Raw genomic sequence first — 24,469 nt, 5'->3', positions numbered from 1 at the left:
GGCAGACGTAGAATCTTGAGTTTGATCGGGCACTGGCTCAAGTATGGACCCCAGGGGGCTGACGAGGACTGAGACCAACGCTACTGCCAGGTTCAACAGGTACACTCATGATATACACATGTATGTCGCATGCCTTGTAATAGAGAAGTTGTGCCTGTACTTCAGCAGCTGCTTGAGTTGCAACAAACACAGCTCCCGCTCCCAGCATCGGACACACCTGAGCTGCTCTGCCGGCAATTGTGCCCTTGACGGCGTCACCACACCACTGCCACTGCACGTCTCCACGCCTTGTACACAGCTCCGGTAGTTCGTATGAGTTGCACCCCAGCACCCCAGCACACATGGATCAGTGCTGCCGGTTTGCCGCCAGCGCATCTATCTCCCTTACCTGATCACCTCAGTCTCCCTTTACTTGTTGGTGTTGCATTGCATGCAGCTGCTACAAACCGAACACGCTCACGCGTTGCCCCTGCTGCAATCCACCGCTGCACGCCTAATGTACGGGCACAGCAACTATCACTGATTCGCATCGGCATTTCCACTGCCGGCATCTAGCGCCGCCCCATATGTCCACCCCGCCGCTGCGCCAGTCGGCGGAATCGCCTGCCGCACTCCACCTGCCACCTGCCACCCGCCACCCGCCACTCGGATGTCCAATGCTGCTGCATTAGCCGTAGACCAGGGTCGACGCGCCCGAGCCTTCCCTGCGCTCTGCCTTGATCGCCGAGCGCATGGCCGGCCGCCCCGCGCGCAGCGCCACTATCGGGTGCGGCGCTGCCGGGGCCCCACCGCCACTCACGCCGCCCCTGCTCGCAGCACCAGAGCCAGCTCTAGTAGTCCGGGCTGCCGGGCTGCCGGCGGCAGGCGCGGGCGGAGTCCGTGCACTGGCGCCGCGGCGGCTGGCGCTGCCCGCTGCCGGCGAGGCGGTACCCGCCGGTGACATCATCGCGCCGCGTAATGGCGATGGCGATGGCAGCGGCGACGCACCCACCGGTGGCGTCGCCAGGGCTGCCGCGAGGAAGTCTGGCCTGCCTGCCGTGGGCGAGGCCCAGGCGCCAGTGGTGAGCCACAGCGAGGCGTTGTCGGGCGGGCCGGGCGAACGCGGCATGTCTGTCAGGTAGCGCGGCACGATGCCGCCAGAGCTGCTGGCAGCTGCGGCTGTGGCAGCGGCGGCAGTGGACGCCGCCGCAGCTGCAGTGGCCGACGGCGGCGCGTACGAGTAGTGCAAGGCCGGAGGTGCAGCTGTGATGGGAACCGCGGTGGGGACCGGGTAGTTGGTGCCAAAGGCGCCGCCGCTAGAGCCTGAGGCGGTGCCGGCGGGCCGAGAGGCCGCAAGGCTGCCGTAGAAAGGCGAGTAGGCGGGCACTGCGCCAGTGGCGGCCGCGCGGGTGCGGGAGGCTGCGGTTCCGTGCGCAGCCGTAGTCAGGCCAGCAGCCGTGGCGGTGGCCGCGGCGGCCGCTGAGGCGGCGGTGGTGGTGCGGCGCGGCGGGCCGGGCGGCGGCGGCGTGAGGTGGGAGTTGACGTTCTCCGGGTAGGCCGGGTGCGGGTGGCCGGCGGTGGTGGTGGTGGTGCCCCAGGCGCGGCCCAGCCGAGTGAGGTCCTTGCCGGTCAGGGCAGCTGCAGTCAGGGTACAGCAGGCCAGGGGGCAAGCAGAGGCATGGTGAGCTGCATACCCGGGCGCCTGGGCACGTTGACGTACCGTAGCTGCTTTGCACTCGTATCTACTCGACGCAGCAATGCGACAAGCCACAACCCATGCATGTACGGTTTCCGCCTCGACACGTACGTACCTGACATGTCCGGTCGGGAAATTGACACGCTGTCCAGCTGGGGGCGCGGCGACACGCCGCCGCCAGCCGTCACGCCGCCTGCTGTGAGCTTGGCGGCTGACGGCGGCGCACTGCCGGGCCGCGATACAGTCAGCAAGTCGGGACTGGTACCAGCAGCCCAGTACTGCAGAGGGAAAAACATGGTAGTCAACGTTACTTCAGGGCACAGACACTATTGTGAGCGGCCGCTGGTGCGCATGCAAACATTATGCATCACGCTTATTTCCCGGCTGTGCCCGACTCCGGCCCAATGCCGGGCACCCGATGTAAATCATGGATGCAGCTCCATTCATGACTACACATGCAAGTGCAGCAGCTGCGAGTGTACGACGTTGGCAACACCGCGGCTCTACCACGGCCACCACCTGCATTAGCGCCGCACACGCACCTGTGGAGAGGCGGCCGTGTGCACCTGTGCCGGCGCGCCCGAGCGCTGCTGCACGGTGGGCGCGGCGGTGGAGCGCATCACGTGTGCCAGCGTGGTGGTGGTGGCGTAGTGCGTGTGCCGCAGCGGCTCGCTGGGTGGATCGGGCCGTGGGAGCAGGTAGAGGTGTTAGCCCGACGGACAACGAACGGGCGGCGGGCCGCTCCGTACTAAACGTCTCAGGACATCATACCGTATCCCTTACAGGCCCAAACTTCTCTGCCCATACTCAAACGCCATGCATGACAACGCAATCCCGACCCTATGTAACTACCCACTTGATGAGTCTCTCCAGCTCCAGTGCCGCCGCCAGCCGCTGCCGTTCCAGCGCCAGCCGCAGCGCCGCGTCCTCACTGGCCGCCCGCGCCGCCGCCTGCTCCGCCAGCTGCTGCTGCGTGATCGACAGGTCCGATGCCAGCTCCACAATGCGAGACTCCGCCGCGTCCCTGCGCCGTGACAGGCGGGCAGTGGGTGAAGGACAGGAGGTCAGCGCTACGCTTGGTGGAAGATTTGGATGCGAATTGCTGTGTGCTTGCTGGCGCATCGTCCTTCACACGTCACTTGCACGCTTTAAATGCACTGACATCATGAAGTCAAAGCAGGATCCTCGACGCTCCATCACAAAGGCTGCTGCAGGGCCACCCGCACCGTCCACCACACACGCCACGCAATGCGCCGCCACGTCACCCACTTGTCGCGCTGCAGGTCCGCCACCAGGTATTTTGCGCGCTCCCGCAGCGCCGCAATGGCGCCCTCCAGCTCCGCCACACGCGCCACCGCCGCGTCCTTCAACGCCGCGTCGGCCTGCAGCCCTGCCACCTGCTCCAGCAGTGCCAGCCGCTCCGCCTGCGAGGTGCGAAAGGTCGAGGGCCGGGGAGTCCGGGAGGCGAGCAGTCAGCGCGAGCGGTAGACGAAGGGTGAGCGCCGCGAAACCCAAAGTGGTTGTGTCAGTGGTTGCAACTAAGTAACCCCTGCCAGCCGACGCGCTTGCCTGTATCTGGTCGATTTCGTCTTGCAACTCAGCAGCGCGTTCCATTAGCTCCGCAATTGAGGCCTCGCTCTGCGCCTCCTTCTCACGCGACTCGGCATCCAGCGCTGCGTAAGCCTGCTCCGCCCGATTCAGTGAGTCTTGAAGTGATTTAAGTTGCTCCTGCGGGTGCATTAATCGACGTGAATTGTCAAATCATGTGGGTCCGGCTCCGGCGGTTGCGGGCGTTGCATCGAGCATATTTTCTTGCAGTCGCTGTCGCACTGCAGGCCAGGCCAAATATTGTCATATCTCACCTTAAAGAGGCGCTCCGCTTCTGAGTTCCTAATGGCTAGCGCCCGCAAATCGTCCTCCATGGCGATTTTCTGCTTGCTCCAGTCGTCCCGGTCCGCTGTAGCTACTTGCAAGAGGTTATCATAAGCCATACGGTACTCATGGAGTGCCACCTGGGACCCCTGAAGGGCCCGGACGACGGCATCGTCCTTGCGAAACACATTGAAGGCGTTCACGTTTCGCCCGCCCGGCATAGGGCCCCAAGACACGCTTGGCGACATATTACAGTTTTATAGCATGTGTAAGGCTGTGTTGGCTGGGTCTGTATGCAAAGTGGGAGAAGACTGCAGGTAGGCGAGGGGCCGGGGGCGGGCACATCGCATAGCCGTACGGACATGCGCTCTTGTGCATCTCTTACAGCGTCATCCATACACACCAGCGCCTCCATCAGATCCTTGCAGCCTCCTTCTTCTGCAGTCCAGTAGCTATAAGCAGCGGACTCCTAAATAACAGTATGTACATCACCCCTTGTGCAGGGGCGGTAGCTCCACTTCTGACATCGTACGCCGCTTGACGCCGCTGGTCAGTATCCAACCACGAGCGCTGCCTTCGGGCCAGGCCATGGAATGGCCGTGGCGCTTCGGCAAGGGCCCTCACACAGGCCTAGCCTACTCCCATCGCATCTTCCCTGGTCCGCACCGCGCTCCTGAGGCACATGCGCATGCGCCACACCTGCTGTCCGCGCACTGCGAGGTGAGCCATCAACCTCCGGGCTTGTAGCCCGACCTGTCTAGGAACCCAAGTCAATGACTCGACAGCAGAGATCAAACTCGCGATGGCCTGTCATCGTCACCCGTCACGGCGTCAGCATCCTCCTGTGCCCAGGCCGCCCTTCACCTTGACTACCGTACTACACGTGCAGCCTGCTGAAAGGCACAACGCCACACGCACGTACTTCTCGCGCCGCGCCCCCAACACCCCAACAACGGCACGCGCCCTCCTCCGGAGACCCCTTACACCACTGCCTCCTTCTTACACCACGGCCTTCTTGACATGCACGTTGAGGTCGTCTACCAGCGCCGCTATGTTGGAGGCCAGCTGGCGGTAGTTGGTCTCGCTCTCCTTGGCCTTGATGAACTCGTCCATCTCGAACACGCCCGCGCTCAGATTCTTCAGCTTGGCCTCCATCTTCTCCAGCTGCACCTGTGGGGCGAGGCGCACGGCGGACGTGCAGGAGTGTACGGGGTGTTGGTGGCGGTGAAGTGCAGACCGGATATATTGTCCAAACACCGACGTGCCAAGCAGGTGATCGTGACCTTAGATGCGCAGGGAGGCAGGGCGCATTCTCAGGCGCGCGGTCAGCACCCCATGCACGCTCGCAGCCGCCCTGATTCTGCGACGCCCGCCGCTGCAGCCGCCCGTCCCCACCTGGAGGTTGTGGTCCTGCAGCTGCGCGCGCTTGGCCTGGAACTTGAGGCCGCGCTCCGCCACGATGGAGCGCAGCAGGTCCTTGCGCTTCAACAGCACACTGCGCAGGCCCTCCATGCGCTCGCGTGCGGCGTTGGCCTTGCGCTGGATGTCCTCGACCTGAGAGGTCCAAGAGGAGCGGGACATAGACACAAAAGCTGGGTGAGCATTCCTGCACAACCAACATGTTTTGATGCTGGCAAAGCGGATGGGTTTAAAACCTCTGCTACATTACAAAAGTCAAGCAGTAACAATGGCGACGTGTTCGCGACCTCCTGTGTCTCTACCCTTTCAAACCTATTCCCACCACCGGCCCTGTGACTCACGCTGCCGAACTCGCCCATCTCCTTCTCCATGGCCTCCTGCCGCTCCGCCAGCTGCGTCAGCTCCAGCTTGATCTTGTCCTCCAGCGTATCGATCTTCTCCAGCTCTGTGCGCCGCATGGTCAGCTCCTGCGGGGCAAAAAGACGTTCCGCGCAGCGTTATGCAATGATGTTTGCATTTGCACATAGATGCATGAAAATTCGGGCCATGCAGTGCCGGTGTCGACAAGGACTGCGCAGTTTCCATGTCCTGTAACCCACGGCCCGCTGGGCCCACACCTCTCGCCAGCCCCGCGCCGGCGCGCGCCAGCCCGCCCCGACGCACCTCCTTGAGCCGCTCCTGCGTGGTCTGCGTGTTCTCCAGCTGCATCTTCTTGTACTCGAGCTCGTCCTGCATTTCCTTGTACTTCTTCTGGCTGGGCAGGTTGGAGCCAATGATGCCCTGCATCTTCACCATCTTCTCCAGCACGCCCACGATGCCGTCCTCCTTCTGCTGCTTCTCCTGCGCTCACCAAGGACAAGGGCAGAGGCCAACACGAAGGCGTATGGTCAGCCACAATGTGCTGCTGGCAGGGCAGCGCTGATATTGACTGCAAGGAACCGTACCCTCTTGTTGCCGCACAGCGCACGCACCCAGACATGCACAGACTCCCAAGCAACCCCCTCAGAACCCTCTCCCACACCCCTCTACCACACACTCGACGCCGCCTCCGCACCTGCATCTTGGCGGCCTTGCGGCTGGGGAAGCCGTCCATGAAGTTGTTTAGGTCGCGCTCCTTGGCCAGCAGCTCCTCAAACTTCTCGCGGTTGGCCTTCTCCTCCGCCGCCGCCGCGCCGCTGGTGGCGCCGCCCAGGCTCTTGACGCGCTCCTCCATCTTCTTGATCTGGTCCTGAAGCTCGCGGATCTGCAGAGAGCAGAGGGGGAAGCGGTAACGAGGGTTTGCGCGCCGCTACTTGTCCAGTACGGTATGTTTGCACGGGCCGGCTGCAGCCACATTCCTGCATCCTGCTCCTAACGCACGGCGCCAAGACCGCAAGACCATGAGTCAGCCGCAGCTCAGCTCCCCGCTTCCACCCCACTCCTCCTGCTCCCGCCCCCCCCCTCCTGCCCCTGCCTCCTGCGCACCTGCTGCGTCATCTGCTCCACCTCGGTGTTGTCGCGCTTGATCTTGGCCATGAGGTCGGCGCGCAGCTCCTCGGGCGAGCGCTTGCTCTGCCGCTCCTCCTCCGTCAGCTCGTACTTCTTCTCCGTGAGCGCGCGGATCTGCTCCTGCAGCTGCAGGCTGCGCTGCTTGAAGGGGTTGCGCGCCAGCTCGCCCTCGCTGGCCTGCAGCGCCTTGTCCAGCTCGTCCAGCACCTCCTCAAAGCGCTTGCTGTCGGCCTGCAGGGGGGAGGGGATGGGAGGGAGGGGGTTATAGGGTTTCGGGGTTAGGACGGGCGTGCATGTGCATGCAAGAAGCGTCTGTGCTGAGGGGCATGTGCACCGCGGTTCGCGTCGCTTGCGCCCACCGCCCCACACTCCAGCCAGCCCCTCCGCCCGCGCGCAGACGCCCACATTCCAAATTCCACAGCCCCACACCCCGCGCCCACATTCCAAATTCCACAGCCCGACACCCCGCGCCCACATTCCAAATTCCACAGCCCCACACCTCGCGCCCACATTCCAAATTCCACAGCCCCACACCTCGCGCCCACCTGCAGCTGCTGCTGCTCGGCCACGAGCGTGGTGTATTCGTTGCGCTGGCTGGGCGGCATAGAGTTGAGGCGCTGGTCCATGGACGCCTGGATCTCAGACATCTTGGACTCGGCCTGCCGAGGGCAGCCAGGGGCGACAGGCAGTGGTCAGGCTAACGGGAACGGCCAACACACAGCCAGACACACGGGCGACTGGCAGACTGTGCGTGCGCGGCCTGTACCCATCCAACCCACTGCACAAACATTCAAGATACCGGTGCGCACAGAGGCCCACACTCCCGCAAGCAGCCCATACCGCCGCGGCACGCCCACACGCACGCACCTGCTTGGCCTTGGACTCGAGGTTGAGGCGCTCCGTGAGCACCTCGTCCACGCGCTTGCGCTGCTGCTCGTTGCGGTCCTTGAGCGCCGCGAACTCCTGCTGGATCACGTACACCGGCGCCTGCGACCCCACCTGCGAGCAGCAAGGGAGCGGGGGACGCCGGCGGGACGGCCGCGGAAGGGTTAGCGGCGCGTGCCAGGTGTACACATGCTTTTCACAGCACTAGGCAGGTCCCTTTCGGCTAGCCCTATTTCCTTTTCCCCTCGCTCGTGGCGTGGAGTTGACTCCTCCCCTCGCATCTGCGCACCTTGTCCAGCACGGTGTTGTAGTCTGCCAGGGCCTCCTGCAGGATCTTGACCTCCTTGCTCAGGTCGGAGGCGCGCTTGTCCATGCTGTTGTACTGAGCCTGCTTGCGCTCCAGAGCCTCCAGGTCGGACTGGAGAGGCGAGCAGGTGGGAGGCGAGCAGGTGGGAGCGCGGGGTGTGGGGCATGAGGAGGAAACAGGTTGTCGCAGAAGGGCGGGGGGGGGCATAGCGGTGACGGAGAGCTCCCCGCCGCAGCGGCACCTGACAATTCCCCAATCCAACCCAGTATGTGACTGTGAGTGGTACAACATGTGCCAGTCTCTCTGGTTCTGCGGCTGACCGATTCACCGCGGCCGCAACTGCGTGAACACATGCCCACATGGCATGGCGCCCTCGCCCGGACGTGGCCTGCCTCACCTTCATGTTTGACGTGACCTGCGCAATCTCCATACGCTTTTGCCGCAGCTCGTTCATGAAGTAGTTCTTATCGAGCACCTGGCGACCAACGCCCGCCGCGGCCGTCTTCATGCCCGACACACCATGGTTGGTGATGGGCCGGTTCTCCACCTGCAGTTGCTGGCCTGCCCGTGCCGCTGCCGCCGCTGCTGCCGCCTGCTGTCCTGTCCCTGGTCGCTGAGATGCCGTCCCCATGCGCTTGTACGCGGTGCCGGGGGGCCCACCGGCGGGGCCGGGGCCTCCGCGCATGGCCGTGCCTGGAGGACCGGCACCGATAATGGAGGCACCCGCTGGGGCGCGCATGGGACCGGCCGGCGCCGCTCCACGTTGTCCAGTCATCGGCCTATCTGGTTGTTGCACTGCTCCACCAGTCGGTGCTTTCCCAAGACCGCCTGCGCCAAGGGCAAGTGCTCCGCGGCTAGAGGGCCTGTCCATAGCAGACTAGAGGCAGGCGTCTTTTTCCCAGCCGTATGGATTAGCTACGTCAAGTCGGTGCGGGCTAAGGGTCGCTCTTCCGTCGAGATGTCGCTCGGCTTCTAAGTTCGAGGTTGACTTCGCCCGGCCTTCTAGAGGAGCTTAGGTATCTGTTTGTATCTAAGCAACTCTAAGCGAAACTGTGCCGGTTCCAATTCACGCGGCTGAGCCCTGCCAAGCCGATGCGGGAATGAGTACTTGTTGTGTGGGCTCTTTTACAACAAACTCATGATTGCAATTGATATCCTTAAAAACATGCTTCAAACAGAGGAAAGAATTCCTTATTGCGACTTGGCATGGTTCAAATCCGTGAACTGGCCGGAGAAGGACCCGGGCGCTGCTCCCGGTTTCTGCAAAGGGCAGGGTGTGATAGGTTGGGGTAAGAGTTTGTGTCGCAAGGGGAGAGTTGTTGAAGGCGGGTGCCCAACTGCCGTGTGTGTGTGGATGCACCGCGTGCGCAGCTGCTGCGCCAGGAGAAGCGTGTGCCACAAGTCCCCGCACACCTGCTCGCTAAAGGTGCGGAGCCCCTGCAGTATCGCGCCGGCATTGTTGTTGACGTAGCCTTGGGCCCTGTGGTCCAGCACACAACATGTGCGTGTTCAGGTGGCAAGGTGCAGGAAATGTGCTGCAGTGTGGAGGCCGCCGCAAGCTACTGCCAGCTGGCCTCACAGCTCTCGCTCTCGCAAGGGTGCAAAAGCCTACTGCCAGGTCACGCCACTGACTCACGCATTTACTTGGCTTGTCACCGCGTCCGCTAGCCGTGCGCGCGTCTCTGATAGATGCCGGTCGATGGTTGCCTCGTGCTGGCGTAGTAGCGGCAGAATGTAGCTGACAAGGGGAGATGGGGCAGCAGGACGGCACACGAATTAGTCGTTTTCAGCGTGTCAGCCAAAAGCCCGTCGGCGTCAGGCCGACTTTGTTTCACGCCAGTTCCAGCCATGCCGTCAGAGGCGCTCCTTAGCACATTAGCGGTGTTTGGGGGACATAACGCTCAGCCACTGCCGCCTGGCCCCTGGACGGCGACCTCCATCCATTTGACGCTACTTCTACTGCACTCACGTGTCGTACAGGGTGATGGCGGCGTGTGTGCGCGGGTGCCACAGAGCCACCACGAACAACAGCTTGGCCTCGTAGTACAGCGGCAGCCTGTTGCGGGCAGGGGAGGAGTGCGGGGAAAGGAGGCAGGGGACAGCAGGGAAGGCGGGAGGGGCAAGGGTGAGGGTGAGGGCGAGGGCAAGGCGGCGAGCTAGGAGGGGCTGCATGGCGACGTAGATGCAGGTGGAGGAGAACGCGGGCGCGGGCAGGTGTGTGAGAGATGCCTAGCAAGGCCATGCCTAGGCCGGACGCGGCTGCAGGAGTTTAGGGGCTGCGGGGTGAGGCAGTGCCGGGCATGGACTGCAACGGACACGCTCACCCCGTGACCACCCGTTGCTGCACCAGCCGGGCCCCGCGACGTACGGCACCACGAGACTGTCAGCAACGAACCCCACTGCGAACGTAAACAGGACCTTCGGCTGCTCGTGGCACCGGAGGTGGCTGCGACCACCAGTGCCCGTCTCCCGCCCTCACCGCCAGTTGTCCCGTCACATACACCTCTAATTGAGACGCCATCTTTTTTCAGTTTCAGTATCCGACCCACCAGAAAATGCTCAGGTCTGCCAGCCACTCCACGCACATGAAGAACCCCATCAGCAGCCTGCAAGTAGCGGGTACATGCGCGCGGAAGTTGGACATGCTTTTGGGCGTGAGCGCAAACCGGGTGGAACACGCATGTTTGCGAGTCGGGCGGGCGGGCAGGGCGATGCAGGCACGCCAGCCCCAGGGTTGCAAGACCGCCCGCCGTATCCGCACTTGCCAGTATATGCACCAGTGCCGTAGCTGCTGTGTGTTGCCGGAGCTGACTGCTTTATGGGTCATGTAGGCTGGGAACGCGCAGCCCAGCACCACCCTGCACACGGAGCAGGTGACAAGCAGACATGGTTTCGCGGGCGCCTTCGTGGCATTGGACACGCTGGCCTCTTGGAATTTAAGCAAAAGCGCCTCCGTCCAGCGCCCTGCACAAGCTGCCAGCGCGGAACCGGTGCGACAGCCTCGAGCGATGGACGCCCGAAAGCCGACCTACATGAGAACTCTGCAGATGGGCGCTGAAATTATCATTATCTTGTCGTCACTTCTCAGCTATGCTTGTGTGCAGCGGGTGAATAAGAGCGCGGACAGATTTGTGCAACAGTCGCAGAAGTCGTATACTGTATTTTGCGTTTATTTACATACTGTAGGTCAGCAAGATTTTAATAAGGGATTAGCCGACGAGGGCTTTCCCCTGGCAACGCGAAAGCCCATTTGCGGGAACTCATTAAACTTCTGCCAAAGACATCGCTCTGGGGCGCGTAACGCCGTGTATAGGCATTGCATCCAAGCGCACGGGAGCTCGGGGTTTGGGTTGTCTGTTGAGGCCAGGACTGTGCCATCCTTCAGCATGGCCACGCCGGTGGTTGCCGATAGCATTCGCAATGCCATCGCTGTTGGAGCGCCCATCTATAATGCTGGGGATCCAGGTGAGTGGCAACGCGCAGCTCCTGTAACCGACGGGTGGGCAGCCTGAGGCCCGCCACACGGATGCGGCTCCCTGACCCCTCTGCCACCGCCCCTCCTCTCAACCGCTCACCAAATAGGTGGCTGCATGAACACCTATGTGCGCGCCGCACTCGACCTGGTGGAGAAGGGCTCGGCCAGCGAGGGCGAGAAGGCCGCGCTGCAGGATGCGGTGCGGCGGGCGCTGGAGGCCGGCAGCAAGGACGAGGGCGCCTGGATCATGCGCCGCTCCTTCGACTCCATCCTCAGCGGCGCGGTGGCGGCGCGCGAATCGGCGGCGCGTGTGGCTGCCAGCGCGGGTCCTGGTGGCGAGTTTGAGGTGCGTTGCTGGCGGCAGGGGGTGCAGCGTATGTGGGGTGTTGGAGTGGGGATGAAGCTGGAGCCCGTTGGGCGTCACGGTCCTGTTTGGTATCGTCGTACTAGGCGTGTATGCTTGTGAGGCAGAGCGGTTCTCATCAGAGCTGGCTGCCATCCGTGCATGTCAACACGGTACCACGGTGCCGCTGCTCCTCTGCCGCTGCTCCTGCTGACGCTGCTGATGCTGCTGGTGACGCACAGGTGCTGAACTTTGAAATGGGTCTGCCGGTGGCGCCGCGCTGGCGCATCATGGACGACGTGGTGGGCGCCGGCGCGGGGACACGGGGCAGGCAGTGCTGGAGGGCGGGTGGGTTAGCCTAGTGGGCGATATGTGGTGGGCGATGGGCGGCAATCGTCACACGGTGTAGTTTGAGCCCGCCGACGCGCATACCGTAGAAGCCTGGCGTGCTGCAGACCGTGGCAAAATCAAGTGCTCGCCAACCATGTCTTCCATCAAATCGCCAGCCCTGACCCCTCACACACCACACCAAGTCCTGCCCCTTACCCCTGCCACTGTACCTTTCCTTCCCATTCCTCACAGATCATGGGTGGCATGTCCCAAAGCGACGGCCTGACCTACAACCCCGCCGACCGGGCCGCCGTGTTCAGCGGCCGGGTCACCACAGACGGCGGCGGCGGTTTCGCCAGCCTCCGCTCCGACGACTGGGCGGGCTTCAGCAGCCTTGCGGCGGCGCGCGGCGTGCGCATGACGGTGCAGGGCGACGGCCGGCAGTACAAGCTCAGCGCCAAAGTGCGGGCGGGCCGGGCAGTGGGGCGGGGGAGCGCCGCAGGGCGGGGTGGAGGGGAACAGGGTGGGGGCAGCCGTTCATGTGAAGAAGGGAGTGATCAAATCACACGGGGGGAGGGGAGCTGCCGTATGTGGGCATCGGGCAGAAGATTGGATAGTGCTTGCTGGGTTCGGGAGCAATCGGCGGGAAAGCGATGTCGCCTGCGGCGGCAGGTCCGAACAACTGTATGTCTGCACCAAACGCTGTGTGGCGGCCTGGCAACCTGAATCACATGCCCCACTCGCCCAAACCGCCGCGCCGCGACTCGCCAGACGGACGGTGACTACGACGGGGTGCAATACCAGTACGACTTCACGCCGCCCGCCGGGACCTGGACGCAGGTGGAGCTGCCCTTCGCAGGTGGGTACGGCCGTACGAGGTCATATTTGGGTCGTAGGGCGCTAGGGGTGCCGCCTGCGCTGCCTGGTGCCCGCGCTCTCTGTCCACTGGTGGGAGAAGGGCCTTGGGCGGCAGCGTGCTGATAGTACCGGTAGGTTGGTGAAGGTGAGTTTCAAATGTCCTCTTGACCAATGCGTGCCTGTGTGCGGCGCCCGCTGCGCAGGCTTCAAGCCGACGTTCCGCGGGCGAACCGTGCCGAACCGGCCGCCGCTGCAGGGGCTGCAGATTCGGCAACTGGGACTGATGGTGCGCTGGGTTTGGAGGCAGGGCAGGGCTGCTGACCTGGTGAACTGATGTTGAAGTGAACAGTGAACCGGTGCAAGCCTGGAAGCAAGACCGCCTTGCTGCAACAATCAAGGTGTCATCTACGTATCTTCTGGCTTTGTGCAGGTGTCCAAGTTTACCAGTGACGGCGGCGTGATCAACAACTTCCGGAACGGCGGCTTTCGGCTGGGCATTCGTAACATTCGTGGATTCATTTGATGGCCAAGAGTTTACGCGTTTCTGGCGAGTCTGTTAGTTGAGCTGCATCATACCGTGGTGTTTTGCAGCGGAGTCGAGCATTGTGGAATGTGGTGATGATGTAGACTTGGTGGGCATGAGGAATGCTGGGCTGAGCCAGCGGTGACACGTCTCCAGTACAGGAGCGTGTGCTCTTTGGGTGGCTGGGTGGCTGCTGGTGGCTGCTGGTGGAAACAATGTACGGACACTGCAATGCATATCCCGGCGTTACAGTGCTTCCCCCCGCAGCTCACACTCAGTCAGCCGGTAGATTGGCGTCTGCACTTCTTGTGCTATGACCTCCTCACGTGCGCGCCAAGTTTGGTTGTTATCGCCATCTCTTGATTTCCGTCACCTGTCAATGCGCAATGCTGCGCTGTATGTCCGCAAGCCCCGACGCGCGCGCCAGCTGGCGCCAGCACACCAACCCGCGCCCCGGTCAAAACTCCCCACTTGACTCCCCAGATCCCACTCTCATGCACACTCGCTCGATTGCCCTCTGCTTGGAAGGCGCCCGCTCCCGCCTCCGGCCTCCCCGGCCGCCGCCATACTCCAGTACTGCGGCGCCGGGGCGTGGCCTGACGACAAGGCCCTGCAGCAAGCCCCGTGCATGGCCCCTACGCCGTCGCCGCTGCCGCGTCCACCTTCTCCGTCCGTCCCAGCAGTGCCTTCCAGGCCAAGGGCTGCTCCACCGCATCGGCCGCCTACGACTTGATGAAGTCCAGCTTGTCCTTGCTCAGCATGAGCTTCTGCACGCACAGCAGCGCCTGCTTCTGCACCTCCACGTCGCTGTGGCCCAGCAGCCGCATCACCAGCTCCTTGCCGCGCAGGTCGTTCACGATGTAGCGGCCCTGAGGGTGGCGGCGCGGCGGGAACAGCGGGACAGGGTTGGCGGATGAACATGTTGAGGACGGAAGGCAGGAGCCGCATTCGTACGCAGGCAAGGGCGCCAGGCCAAGGAGGATGCCCAGCGACGGGACGTCGTGTCTGTTGTATTACTTGTATACCCACCCAAGCCCCATCGGCAATGCAAACTCATTCCGGTGCTCATACACATTGTCTTTCGTGAACGGCTGCTACGGCCTTCCCCGCTCGCAACGCGCAACCTCGCACCTGGGGGTGGTACACGATGAACTGGCCTAGGTCGTGGCAGCCCACCGCCAACGTCTTGACCTGCGCACACGCGGCATACAGCGGCGGGGCGGTAGGTACACAGCAAGGAGCGCGCGACAGCCCTGAATCACTCCCGAGCCACGGGTTGGATCCCGAACGGCCGAGTGCACAGCCATGGCTCCGCAGCAGCCCCAATGCTATTGTTCTCCTTGCGACACACACTTACGTCGCGGTTGGTCTCGATGATCTTGAGCAGCACGCGCAGCACCTGGAAGTCGCGCTCCTCGAACTTCTCCGCGTTCTGGCGCCAGAACAGGTCGCTGGTGTGCATGGGGCTCCAGTCCAGCGTGTTGGACAGCACCTCCTTCTTGTACTTGTCAAAGTTTGAGAGGAACACGATGCCCTCCTTCAGCTTCTCGTCCACGTACGTCAGCATCTCCACCACGTCCTCGTCGCCCCACGACTGCATCTGGCGGGTGACCACCACCTGCGCACCGCATACCACAGCCGCCAGTTGAGTGCACCGAGCAGAACCATGAGCCCTCAGCCTGGTGATTCGGTGTTGCGAAAAACTGCAGCGAGACTCGACACGGCGTGGCGGAGGCGCCCGCTGCCGGTGCCTAACCAGCTGCGGGACTGAGCGCCATCCGTGACAGGCATGCCGACGCCGCCATGATAGATCCTTTCCGAATCCACACAGCCTGCTCGCGCTCTGCAGCTTGCGCCCCGCTCAATGCCCCCCCCCCCCGGTTGGTCATCGGTGCGCGCGCCCCAACGCCTGCTGTTTACCGCGCTACACTCCTCTATGCCATCTTTGCAAACCCCCTATTCCCCAGCGCCGCTCTAGGCTTCTACTTGCCATCCGGCCGGCGCCAGTGCTGAACTCTGAACCCCAAGCCGCCCCTGCCACACGTTCTTGCCCTTCCCGGCCACCCATCCCCATGCCGCACGGACGCCTACCCTACCCCACTCAATGGCTGCTGCCCTCGCCGCCATCTCCACCACCCGCCCCTGCCCCCGCTGCTGCCCGTCCCTGCAACCCCCGCCCCCGCAACCCCGGCCCCCTGCCCGTCCATCCCCACATGCTCCCCACCTTGTTGAGGCCCGCCTCCACCATGTCCGAGGCCAGGCCCAGGTCCTGGTACCCCAGCAGGTTGCGCAGCGCCGCCAGCGCCATGCGGAACACCTTCTCCTTCTGCGCCACACGGCACACCTCCACCAGCTGCTTGATGATGCCCACCTGCAGCAGCCCAAGGCCGACACGAAGGCTCAGGCGCCTGGCTCCCACACAGCCCGTTGCTGGCGTGTATGAAAGCTGCCTGGCGCTAGCGGCCCACCGGCCAACAGCTTTGTGCCTGACCAGCAACCAGACTCAGCCTCTTGAGGATGTCGACGGTTCATGCATACTCCACAAAGACAAGGAAAGGGGCCGGTGCTTTGCATGCACAGAATGTGCAGGCAGACTGTGCACCGAGTGCGTGTGCGCGCGCCCCCCTGTGTGCCTGTGTCCGCACCTGGCCCATCACCTCCGCCGCCTGGCGCAGGTAGGTCATCTGCCACACGCACAGGCAGGTCTCGTACAGCAGCTGGGAGCCGCTGGGCGTCTCGCGAGCGCGCTGGATAACGGCCGGCAGCACCTGCACGTACCGGTGATGGGAGTGGTGGTGGGCGCAAGGGAGGGGGTTTACGGTGCTGCCTGGCGGCTTCCGCGTTGCCCTGCTGCTGCCGCCTGCCCGCTTTCCAGTCCTGCCCGCCCGCCCGCGCCCGTGCGCAGTCCCGCATCCCTCCACTCCCCTCCCCGCACGCGCCTGCAGGCCGCCCGCGCGCAGCAGCAGCTGCCGCGTGGCGCGTTCCTTCAGCAGCGCCGCCAGGCAGCTGATGCAGGTGTTGATGACGGCGGGCGGGTTCTTAGCCAGGTTGGCGCGGCTGTTGAGCTGGCTCACCAGCCAGTCCAGGAACAGGCTGATGTGCTGCAGTAGCGAATCAATGAGGTGGGGGCGGGGTTGGGTGAGGGCGGGGTTGGGGACACAGGGTTGGCACAGGGTGAGCCAGCACGCGCTGGGAGCAGGCGCGGCTGTATGCAACTAGGCGTCTGCCACTCGGCACAGTGGAGGGGCTATGGCGCTGTACCGGCCCCGCTCCTGGCCAGTTGAATGCACCGTGCGTCAGCGTCAGCCCAAGCTCACCGTCTCGGCCGGGTCCCCCTCTGCGCCGGTCGCCTTGCGCGGCCGGCTCTCAATCACGATAGTTAGCAGCTTGCAGGCCTTATCCTGCGACCACCAGTCGTCCTGGCGCTGCAGCAGCCTGCGCGGAACAGCAGCCAAACCTCTGGGCGTCAGCGTCCCCGGCGCACCTGCCACACCGCCGCGTCCACGGCCATTTATCCCGGTTGCGTGCCTGGCGGCCAACCGTCAACGACCGCTGGTGCTAGGTGTCCAGCAGCCAAGCCCTGGGCATCTCCGGATGTCCTGCGCCATGCTCACCTCTCCAGCACGGTGTAGGGGTCCGGCTGCGAGGACAGGTGCTGGTCGCTCTGCTGGTGGAACAGGCGAGCGCGGCTGGGGTTCTCTGCGGGGCAGGCGGCGAGCGCAGGCCACCAGCGTAAGCAGCGGGCTTGAGCCGAGTCCAGGCTATGTGTTCAATGTTGTCATGATTGTGGTTGGGTGCTGGCCCTCACAGCGCGGCCACACAAGGCGCACAGTCGCCAGACCCCTACACGGTTCGTGGCCAACCGGTCCTGCTGGCGTGCCTGACCCCGCAGCTGGGCCTGACGCTCAGGTAATGCCAGTAATTCCATTTTGTCTTAAGGGAACCATATCCGCCCCAACAGCTCGCCAAGTCGCCGGTAGAGGTTCAATCAGCCCCCAAAATCGCGATGCCAGCGCGAGTGCACACGCCTACCCTGCAGCATTTGGATGAGCACTGCCAGCACGTACTGCACGGTCTCCGGCTTCGTCACATTCTTCAGCACGGTCATGAAGGCCTCCACATAGGCCGGCCCCGACTGCAGGAGTGGAGGATCGGGGTCAGAACTGGTCCCAACTGGCGTGCACCCTCACCGGCGAGCCCACCTCATCCAGCATGGAGTTCTTTAGCTCAGAAGACCGCTTGTCATAGCGGCGGATGAGCTGCAGGTCCTTATCGGTGACCAGCCTCGCTGTGGCGTAGGTCTCCCAGGGAATTTCCCTCGCCAGGATATCTGACCACGTCTTAACTGTCTCTGGGGAGCCATCGTCGTTCAGATAGGTGTAGGACATTTTGGCAAGGGCCCTGCTGGCCCGTCCTTGTTTTGCTTCGTCAAAGGCCTATTCCAATGAATAATCCTTGCAGATTCAAAACATCATACACGCTAGTAAACGCCGAGCCTCAAACAAATTTCCACGCGAGAGTCTTTCAGAAGCTGAAGCACGATTGTGCCCTGCCGTCGATTCCCTATCAGGCCAACCCCGTTGTGGCGTTTGACATTTCAATTACACACTTGGACATCACCAATACTCTACGAACATCACTGACTGCGATGGCTTGCTGGAGAAAAGCTTAGTGTTGCCAGGCCGCCCGCGCACGTCTTTCGCACGTTCGCTTTACCGCTGCTCCTGACGCCATGAGCGCTCGCGGCTCAATAGACACCTTGTCACCTCGCGCGCTGTCGCCAAGCCGCGCAAATGGCTTTGCTCCCGTCGACAGCCTTCAAGAGCCACTGCTTCCGCAGCAGGAGGCGGCCGCTCCAGGCGACGGGAAGCGCGGGAGGCTTGTCGCAGAGCTCAGAAAGTGCGAGGGGGAAACGTTTAAGGGACTCGGTTGTCGGGGGGGAGTGCAGACGGCCCGTTTGAGCCGACACGTGCAAACCTCGTGTATATGCGTGGCAGTAGCCGTCTCGCGTGTGTTTGCGCGCCAAAGCCGGGGCCAGGCAGTTTTCCAGTTCCTGTGCTGATGCAGCCGTATCCGGGCGTGGCCCGCCTGAATCCCTGGCTTCAGTGTAGCGCGAGTGTGGTCGTGGTCTGCACACCTGCACAGCACTGGCGTGTTGCCGGGCCACGCAAGTATCCGACATTGCCCTGTGCTTACCTGTGGTTCCTCTTGCACAGGTTACTCAAGCTAGCCGGGCCGCTTATCATTCAGGTGCGTCAAACCGCCGCGTTCCTCAGCCCACCCCCCATCACTCCGTTCTTCACATGAACGGCTACCCCCCCCCCGGGCCCGCCTGTGCTATTACCCAAGCACGCTCAGGCATGACTAAGGCCCCAGCGCTGGGGCTGAGTAAGGCCCTGCACACAGGGCTGCTGCGAGGGCTGCCGCACTCATATACATACACACACAGATACACACGAAATTACAAACCTTCCGCATCTCCCTGCTGACTGCCTTTATCCCAATGTCGCCCCCATTCCCCTCCTGCCCCGTCCGTCCGGCCTCCAGAACCTGTTCGGCTACCTGCTGTCAGTGGTGTCGGCCGCCTTCATCGGCCACCTCAATGACCCCGTGGCGCTGTCCTCGGCGGTGCTGGCGGGCAGGTGGGCGGGAGCGCGGGAAGTCAGATGGAGCGAGAACGCGGGAGGGCGGGGAACGGGAGGGCGGGATTGCTCGACTAGCTCTCACTGGGTTCGAATAGGAGCCAGCCGCAGCAGCAGCAGCAGGCGTGGGCGGGCTGTGCCACCTATTCAACTGGACGCCGCCCAAGGTCTGTAGCCGTGTCGCACCCCGTGGCCCCGCCTTACCCCTCCTCCGTGCGCCTCCCCCCCGCGCTACAGCTTCTACAACATCACCGGCTACAGCCTTGTCATTGGCCTGAGTGCGGGCATGGAGACGCTGTGCGGACAGGTGCGCGCGTGTCGGCGTGCGGGCGGGCGTGTAGGCTGGTGCGGGTAGTGGGAGGCTGAGCGGAGGGCGGAGACGACGTGCATGGACGTGCTCCCGCAACGTGAGGAAGAGTCGCACGCCAACTGCCGCCTGCTCCACCCCACCGCCTCTTCCCTCCTCGTGCTCCTTCACCCCACCGCCCCGCGCCTCCCCGCACCGCCCTGCGCCTCCCCGCTCCTCATTGCTCCTCCCCGCTCCTTTCCCCTCGCCCCCAGGCCTACGGCGCCAAGAACTACCCCATGCTGGGCCTCATCCTGCAGCGGGCGCTGCTGATCTGCTGGGCCGCCTGCATCCCCATCGCGCTGTTCTGGAGCCAGGCCGACCGCCTGCTCATGCTGCTGCACCAGCAGCCCGAGATCGTGGCGGGGGCGTGCAGGTGCGGGACGGCAGGGCCCTGCAGGGGACGGAAGGGCGGCAGGAGGGCAGGGCGGCAGGAGAGGGAGGGCAGGGCAGGAGGAGAGGTTGGGTCGCTGTTGGGGCGGGCAGGGTCAAGGGAATGTAGTGGGCTGGATTGAGCATTCGCTACAAAAGCAGTTCCCTCAGGGGGGTTGCGGGACGTGTCTGTAGAGACGGGGTTTGGCACGCTGACACGGTCCTCTGCCGCCGTGCCGGCTGTGCTCCTGCCTGGCCGCAGGTACCTGCACATCGCCACGCCGGCGCTGTTCCTGTCGGCCATCTCCAGCTGTGTGTGAGTGCTGGGTGGCGGACTGACCGTAGTGATTGTGGTGGTGGCGGTGGCTGCGTCTGCAAGGGAGAAAGCTGACAGGCGGGGCGGTCGACGTAACAGCGTCAACTGCTTGGGGGGGCATGCATGGCCCTTGTTGAACGTCGAGCCAAAACTGCAAGCGCGCCTGCCCTGCTTCCTGCTTCCGCAACACGTGACACGTCCCCGCTTTCTCCTTGCTTCCCTCACGGCCCCAATCCGCCCTCCCTCCCCCCCACTATTGCATTGGGTTCGGTTTAGTTTGGCTGGTATCTACAACTCCCCCCCGCCCGCCCGTCCCCGTGCATGCGCGCAGCTTCCGCTACCTGGTGACTCAGCAGGAGGTGCGCCCCTCCACCGTCTGCACCATCATCACTGCGGCGCTGTGCCCGCTCTACAACTGGTTCTTTGTGTACCAGTGAGTGGAGCCCCGCGTGTGTACGTGGTGTGTGTGTGTGTAAAAAACAACAAAACGAAGCCCTCCCAAGCGTGTGCGTGTGTGTGTGTGTGTGTGTGTGTGTGTGTGTTTTAAGAAACACGAGATGGGGACGTGTGTGTGTGTGTGTGTATGACGGCAGGCGCCACTCAAGAGGATGGGGTAAACGTAGCATGGGGTTGCTGGGGGTGGGGGTAGCCTCCCTGGACAGTAGAATGATGCGGGACAGCAGCGGACAAGTAACTTGCTGGGTTTGCAAACTGGCCCCAAATGCCCCCGCACGCCCCCACCCCACGCCCCCACCCGCCCCAGCCTGAACTGGCGGCTGGACGGCGCGGCGGTGGCCTTCCTGCTGTCCACCGGCACCTACTCGGCCCTGCTGACGGCCTACACGGCCGTGCGCGACTGGAGGCGGCGCCACAAGCCCAGCCACACATGGTGCGGAGGCGGGGGTGGGGGCGGAGGAGGCGGAGGCTGATGGGCTGGGGAGTGGGCGGTGGCAGGTTGTTTCCCGACCCAGATTGATGAGACCCGAAGCCAAAATGTGGGGGCGCGGGTGCGGAGAGTTTTGGGGTCGACGCCGTTGTGCGTAGGGCTCCTAACACGCCTCACGTGCTGCCTGTGCTTTGACTCTTGACGGTCACGTGGCGGCTCGCGCCCTGCCTCAGGCCCGGCTTCACGTGGCGGGCGCTGGAGGGCTGGGGGCCGTACCTGCGCATGGCGGCGCCGGCGGCGGCCATGATCTGGTGAGGGCATGCAGGAGTGATGTCACATGTGCGGTAGTCGGGGTCAGTCGTCGGCCTGCGCACAGTCTGGCGCTGCACATCAAGTCGTCAGTCGTCAGCCATGTCCTTGCGTGCACGTGCTGGACGCCGGTCACTGACTCCGGCGCCGTGCGCCTGCTGCTGCCGCTGCTGCTCTTCTGCTCCCCCTGCTTGCCCCCTCCTCTCCGCCGCAGCATGGAGTGGTGGATCTTCGAGTTCGTCATCTTCATGGCAGGTGGGTGCATCCGTGCATGCAGGCGTGCTGCGACACCTGACAGACAGCGAGACCACAAATCTACGGGCCTGCACCCCCTGCACTTCCTGCCTGCCGATGCGTCACCCGATGTGCCCAGCGCCCCGCCCCCCCCCTGGACGTCGGCACTTCACTTCATATTTGATACACACCATCCCATGGATGGCTACCCCCCCCCGAATGCCAGCCACGCCTCCACCTCGCCATCGAAACACCCATGCCGCTCCCTGCCCTTCCACCCGCCTCGCCCCCTGCCACCAGGCTCCCTGGGCGATTTCGCTGACGTGGCGGTGGCGGTGATGGGGCTCAGCTTCCACATCACCAGCTGGACCTACATGATACCCATGTCCATCGGCACAGCAGCCAACACGCGCGTCTCCAACGAGCTCGGCGCCGGCTGCGCCGCGGGCGCGCGCCGCGCCGCGCGCGTGGCCATCGCGTGCGGGCTTTGCGTGCAGCTGTGCGTGAGCGTGTTCCTCTACACGGGCCGCCACACGGTGGTCAAGATGTTCACCACACAGCCGGACATTGTGTACCACGGTGCGGGCGGGCGTTTGGGGGGGGGGGGGTCGTGCGCGAGGCTGTGGAGAGAATGGTGGACATGGGGTGGGGCACGCTTGAGGGCGTGTGTGCTGGGGTGGGGGCTGCGGCTGGGACTGGGACGGGGGCTGGGGTTAGGGGAAGCAGTGGCTTTGGCGATATCTGCACTACTGACGCGCTCGTTCCCCGCGTCGCCCCGCCCGCCCCCCCCCCACACACACGCACCCTGAACCCCCCTCCACCCCCACTGCCTCCCCCTCTCTCCCCTCCCCCCAGTGGGCCGCATCATGCCCGTGCTGGCCGTCAGCTGCATCGGCGACGGCCTCATCGCGGTCATGGCGGGCGTGCTGCGCGGCAGCGGCCGCCAGTCGCTGGGCGCGGCGCTGAACCTGGTGGGCTACTGGTGTGTGGGCTGCCCCGTGGCGCTGCTGCTGGGCTTCCACTTCCGGCTGGACGTCATGGGCTTCTGGATGGGGCTGGCCAGCGCCACCTCGCTGCAGGTGGGCGGGAGGGGGGGGGGAGAAGGGTGGGAGGGGGAGAGGGAGAGGGAGGGGCTGTAAATTCGGGGCCAAAGGGGGAGGGCGAGAGGTAGAGGGACGGGGAGAGGGAGAGGGAGAGGGAGGGGCTGTAAAGTCGAGCCATAAGGGGGAGGGGAGAGAGGGAGAGGGAAACGAGAGGGAGAGGGAGTGGCAAGGGGAGAGGGGCAGACAGGGAGAAATGGTAGGGAGTGGCGGGTGGTTGGTGAGTGGTTGGTGATGGGGTGTAAGGGCTGGCTGTGTGTGCATCGTGCATGGAGAACCAGCTCACACCACACCGCGCCAAGCCGCGCGCCGCCCGCCACCCACTGCCCACACCGCACGCCCCCCTGCCGCGCCCCGCACACCTCAGGCGGTCATCCTGGGCTGTGTGCTGTCGCGGTTCAGCTGGCCCTGCGAGGTGGCTCGCGCCGCCCGCCTGGTGGCGCAGCAGGCGGCGCAGGAGCAGAAGGCGGATGAGTACCGGGCGGCGGCGGCGGCAGCGCGGAGGTCGGGGCAGTGGTCGCGCCACTCCTCGCGCCACGCCTCGCAGCAGCACCTGCACCAGCAGGAGCAGGCGGCGGCGGCGGCCGCGGCCGCGGCGGCGGCGGCGGTGGTGGTGGCGGCCGCTGAAGCCGCGGCGGCGGCGAATGGCATTCTGGGTCCTGGCGAGGGAGGAATGGGTGGCCCCTGCTGCTGTCACCAGGACAAAGCCGTGCCGCGGAAGGACGCGGTGGATGTTGAAGCGGCGGCCGCGACGGCACATGCGGCGGCGGCGGCGGCAGCGACGTCAGGATCGGAGGCCTGTGCTGGCAGGATGTTGCCAGGACCCGGGCAGGGCCATACGCACGTCAAGCAGCCAGCAGTGGAGGCGAATGGGTACGGAGCTCGGTGTGAGAAGATGCCTAACGGCAATGGACACGCAACGCCGTCGGCGAATGGTGATGCGGATGTGGAGGCGGCACTCGCAGACTCGAAGCCGGAATGAGAGTGGAGGCCAGATTCGGAGCAAAGCAGCGCGGGTGCAGGCGGCTTGCAGGCTAGTTGGGAGGAATACTAATAGCTTTTAACGCTGAGACAGGGTTGAGTGACCGGGGTAGGTTGAGGTGTAAAAGGACGTGCAAAGGTATTACGATGCTTGTGTGCATGAAGACGGTTGAGCCTCGTGAGTTTGCAGCACTTATGTGTATGAAAGGCCCAGGCCGTCTATATATCCTGGGTAGATTGGGGCACGTGGGTTGCCCCGCGTTTGTTAGGGAGCGAGTGAGTGTGTCGAATGGGGCAGTGCACGAAACAGGCAAATGCAAAGTCGGACGCTTGGATGCAGGGTTTATCTGCTCGTGTGCACTTTGCGCATGTGGGGCCCGAGTGACAAGGGGCTGGCGGCACGGGGGAGCCCGGGTGGGTGCGTATCTGTAGTGAGGCGGTGTTAAGCGGGACATGGACTGTTTCTTTTACTTCGTTCGGAACTTTGTTTGCATGATTAATTTCCAGGCATTGTAGGCAGGTACGGTTGGGGCGGCGGGCATGGGAACCATCACAGGTTTAGGGAAAGCCGCGGATGTATTATATTCCGGGCGTGATTCATGGGCGATTAAGTCGGTACGTGTCCATGGAGGCTCCGCGGACAAGGGGAGGCCGGGTGCGTTGTGGGCGACAACCTGGGAAAGGGAGTGGGTGGATGTGAGACTATGGTCGCCACGGTGTTGGCGGTGTGTCGGGGAACCGTGCGCGCACACGCCGGGACCCCGTCAGGGTGCGCCCATGGCACCGACGCGGCTGCGTGGGCGTGTTGTGGCCGTTAGGCGTCCCTCCACGCCTCACACGGAGGCGTGGCCGTTGGGTGAAAGGCGAGGGGGGTGGCGCTACCTGGCGTGGCACGAAGCCGGCGTTATATTGGTGGACTGCTACAGATTGATACAGATTGAGCTTCGGGAGGGAAAGGTGGTGGTGATGATGAGTGGGGCTGGCACCGGGTGACGTGCGGGGCAGGGTTGGTGCGGGGGAGGTGCGTGTCGGGAGTCTCCAGCCCCGGGATGGCTCCTGCCGGGACCTATGGGACCCAGGCGGCGCCGCGACATCCCCGGACCTTCAA

The 24,469-nt window shown here is 64.0% G+C and overlaps 6 protein-coding genes across 6 annotated transcripts; 2 read left to right on the top strand and 4 right to left on the bottom strand.

Annotated features, from left to right (window-relative positions):
- Positions 1 to 9: 9 nt before the first annotated feature.
- On the bottom strand, positions 10 to 3,831 carry CHLRE_01g028000v5 (uncharacterized protein). The gene is made up of 7 exons (XM_043058592.1): positions 3,538 to 3,831; positions 3,245 to 3,403; positions 2,945 to 3,099; positions 2,532 to 2,699; positions 2,218 to 2,347; positions 1,791 to 1,953; positions 10 to 1,617 (listed from the first exon to the last, which is right to left on the bottom strand). The coding sequence occupies exons 1-7, from the start codon at positions 3,595 to 3,597 to the stop codon at positions 668 to 670; spliced, it is 1,785 nt and encodes a 594-aa protein (XP_042928506.1). The 5' UTR covers positions 3,598 to 3,831; the 3' UTR covers positions 10 to 667.
- Positions 3,832 to 3,916: 85 nt separating this feature from the next.
- On the bottom strand, positions 3,917 to 8,711 carry CHLRE_01g027950v5 (uncharacterized protein). Its single transcript, XM_001689511.2, has 10 exons — positions 8,044 to 8,711; positions 7,629 to 7,757; positions 7,322 to 7,453; positions 7,000 to 7,113; positions 6,431 to 6,685; positions 6,021 to 6,209; positions 5,630 to 5,806; positions 5,308 to 5,433; positions 4,943 to 5,101; positions 3,917 to 4,717 (listed from the first exon to the last, which is right to left on the bottom strand). Exons 1-10 carry the CDS (start codon positions 8,515 to 8,517, stop codon positions 4,547 to 4,549), a joined length of 1,926 nt encoding a protein of 641 aa, XP_001689563.1. The 5' UTR covers positions 8,518 to 8,711; the 3' UTR covers positions 3,917 to 4,546.
- Positions 8,712 to 8,759: 48 nt separating this feature from the next.
- Positions 8,760 to 10,840, bottom strand: CHLRE_01g027900v5 (uncharacterized protein). The gene is made up of 7 exons (XM_043058591.1): positions 10,679 to 10,840; positions 10,412 to 10,504; positions 10,196 to 10,252; positions 9,616 to 9,702; positions 9,283 to 9,384; positions 9,060 to 9,126; positions 8,760 to 8,906 (listed from the first exon to the last, which is right to left on the bottom strand). The coding sequence occupies exons 1-7, from the start codon at positions 10,711 to 10,713 to the stop codon at positions 8,838 to 8,840; spliced, it is 510 nt and encodes a 169-aa protein (XP_042928505.1). The 5' UTR covers positions 10,714 to 10,840; the 3' UTR covers positions 8,760 to 8,837.
- Positions 10,841 to 10,931: 91 nt separating this feature from the next.
- CHLRE_01g027850v5 (uncharacterized protein) lies at positions 10,932 to 13,407 on the top strand. The gene is made up of 7 exons (XM_001689967.3): positions 10,932 to 11,111; positions 11,229 to 11,467; positions 11,707 to 11,766; positions 12,047 to 12,256; positions 12,566 to 12,653; positions 12,856 to 12,938; positions 13,083 to 13,407. The coding sequence occupies exons 1-7, from the start codon at positions 11,033 to 11,035 to the stop codon at positions 13,173 to 13,175; spliced, it is 852 nt and encodes a 283-aa protein (XP_001690019.2). The 5' UTR covers positions 10,932 to 11,032; the 3' UTR covers positions 13,176 to 13,407.
- A 2-nt stretch (positions 13,408 to 13,409) lies between these two features.
- Positions 13,410 to 17,681, bottom strand: CHLRE_01g027800v5 (uncharacterized protein). The gene is made up of 10 exons (XM_001689510.2): positions 17,378 to 17,681; positions 17,208 to 17,310; positions 16,790 to 16,874; positions 16,493 to 16,610; positions 16,115 to 16,276; positions 15,821 to 15,943; positions 15,400 to 15,546; positions 14,533 to 14,793; positions 14,307 to 14,366; positions 13,410 to 14,044 (listed from the first exon to the last, which is right to left on the bottom strand). The coding sequence occupies exons 1-10, from the start codon at positions 17,561 to 17,563 to the stop codon at positions 13,898 to 13,900; spliced, it is 1,392 nt and encodes a 463-aa protein (XP_001689562.1). The 5' UTR covers positions 17,564 to 17,681; the 3' UTR covers positions 13,410 to 13,897.
- A 110-nt stretch (positions 17,682 to 17,791) lies between these two features.
- On the top strand, positions 17,792 to 24,437 carry CHLRE_01g027764v5 (uncharacterized protein). The gene is made up of 13 exons (XM_043058590.1): positions 17,792 to 18,074; positions 18,392 to 18,425; positions 18,723 to 18,817; positions 19,055 to 19,124; positions 19,379 to 19,539; positions 19,798 to 19,851; positions 20,183 to 20,284; positions 20,615 to 20,740; positions 20,971 to 21,048; positions 21,261 to 21,301; positions 21,581 to 21,859; positions 22,136 to 22,359; positions 22,748 to 24,437. The coding sequence occupies exons 1-13, from the start codon at positions 17,908 to 17,910 to the stop codon at positions 23,360 to 23,362; spliced, it is 2,046 nt and encodes a 681-aa protein (XP_042928504.1). The 5' UTR covers positions 17,792 to 17,907; the 3' UTR covers positions 23,363 to 24,437.
- The last annotated feature ends 32 nt before the right edge of the window (positions 24,438 to 24,469 follow it).

Source organism: Chlamydomonas reinhardtii, chromosome 1, assembly GCF_000002595.2.
Source record: "Chlamydomonas reinhardtii strain CC-503 cw92 mt+ chromosome 1, whole genome shotgun sequence".
Classification (NCBI taxonomy): Eukaryota; Viridiplantae; Chlorophyta; class Chlorophyceae; order Chlamydomonadales; family Chlamydomonadaceae; genus Chlamydomonas; species Chlamydomonas reinhardtii.
This window is presented reverse-complemented; position numbering and strand designations above follow the sequence as displayed.

Bases quoted from the DNA above. Each gene is read 5' to 3' on its own strand.
- CHLRE_01g028000v5 (XM_043058592.1), bottom strand. From the start codon at position 3,597: ATGGAGGACGATTTGCGGGCGCTAGCCATTAGGAACTCAGAAGCGGAG. The intron at 1,954-2,217 runs GTGCGTGTGCGG...TTCCCTCTGCAG, and splicing joins ACACGGCCGCCTCTCCACAG to TACTGGGCTGCTGGTACCAG. The intron at 1,618-1,790 runs GTACGTACGTGT...CCCTGACTGCAG, and splicing joins TTCCCGACCGGACATGTCAG to CTGCCCTGACCGGCAAGGAC.
- CHLRE_01g027950v5 (XM_001689511.2), bottom strand. From the start codon at position 8,517: ATGGACAGGCCCTCTAGCCGCGGAGCACTTGCCCTTGGCGCAGGCGGT. The intron at 6,210-6,430 runs GTGCGCAGGAGG...TGCTCTCTGCAG, and splicing joins TGGAGCAGATGACGCAGCAG to ATCCGCGAGCTTCAGGACCA. The intron at 5,434-5,629 runs GTGCGTCGGGGC...TTTGCCCCGCAG, and splicing joins CGCAGGAGCGGCTCAAGGAG to GAGCTGACCATGCGGCGCAC.
- CHLRE_01g027900v5 (XM_043058591.1), bottom strand. From the start codon at position 10,713: ATGATAATTTCAGCGCCCATCTGCAGAGTTCTCAT. The intron at 10,253-10,411 runs GCAAGTGCGGAT...CGCTACTTGCAG, and splicing joins CGGCACTGGTGCATATACTG to GCTGCTGATGGGGTTCTTCA. The intron at 9,385-9,615 runs GTGAGTGCAGTA...TCCCCTTGTCAG, and splicing joins GCCATCACCCTGTACGACAC to CTACATTCTGCCGCTACTAC.
- CHLRE_01g027850v5 (XM_001689967.3), top strand. From the start codon at position 11,033: ATGGCCACGCCGGTGGTTGCCGATAGCATTCGCAATGCCATCGCTGTT. The intron at 11,468-11,706 runs GTGCGTTGCTGG...GGTGACGCACAG, and splicing joins GTCCTGGTGGCGAGTTTGAG to GTGCTGAACTTTGAAATGGG. The intron at 12,257-12,565 runs GTGCGGGCGGGC...GCGACTCGCCAG, and splicing joins AGTACAAGCTCAGCGCCAAA to ACGGACGGTGACTACGACGG.
- CHLRE_01g027800v5 (XM_001689510.2), bottom strand. From the start codon at position 17,563: ATGTCCTACACCTATCTGAACGACGATGGCTCCCCAGAGACAGTTAAG. The intron at 16,875-17,207 runs GTAGGCGTGTGC...CCTGCCCCGCAG, and splicing joins GCTCATCCAAATGCTGCAGG to AGAACCCCAGCCGCGCTCGC. The intron at 14,794-15,399 runs GTGGGGAGCATG...TGCGGTGCGCAG, and splicing joins TGGAGGCGGGCCTCAACAAG to GTGGTGGTCACCCGCCAGAT.
- CHLRE_01g027764v5 (XM_043058590.1), top strand. From the start codon at position 17,908: ATGAGCGCTCGCGGCTCAATAGACACCTTGTCACCTCGCGCGCTGTCG. The intron at 18,075-18,391 runs GTGCGAGGGGGA...CCTCTTGCACAG, and splicing joins CTTGTCGCAGAGCTCAGAAA to GTTACTCAAGCTAGCCGGGC. The intron at 20,741-20,970 runs GTGCGGAGGCGG...GCCCTGCCTCAG, and splicing joins CACAAGCCCAGCCACACATG to GCCCGGCTTCACGTGGCGGG.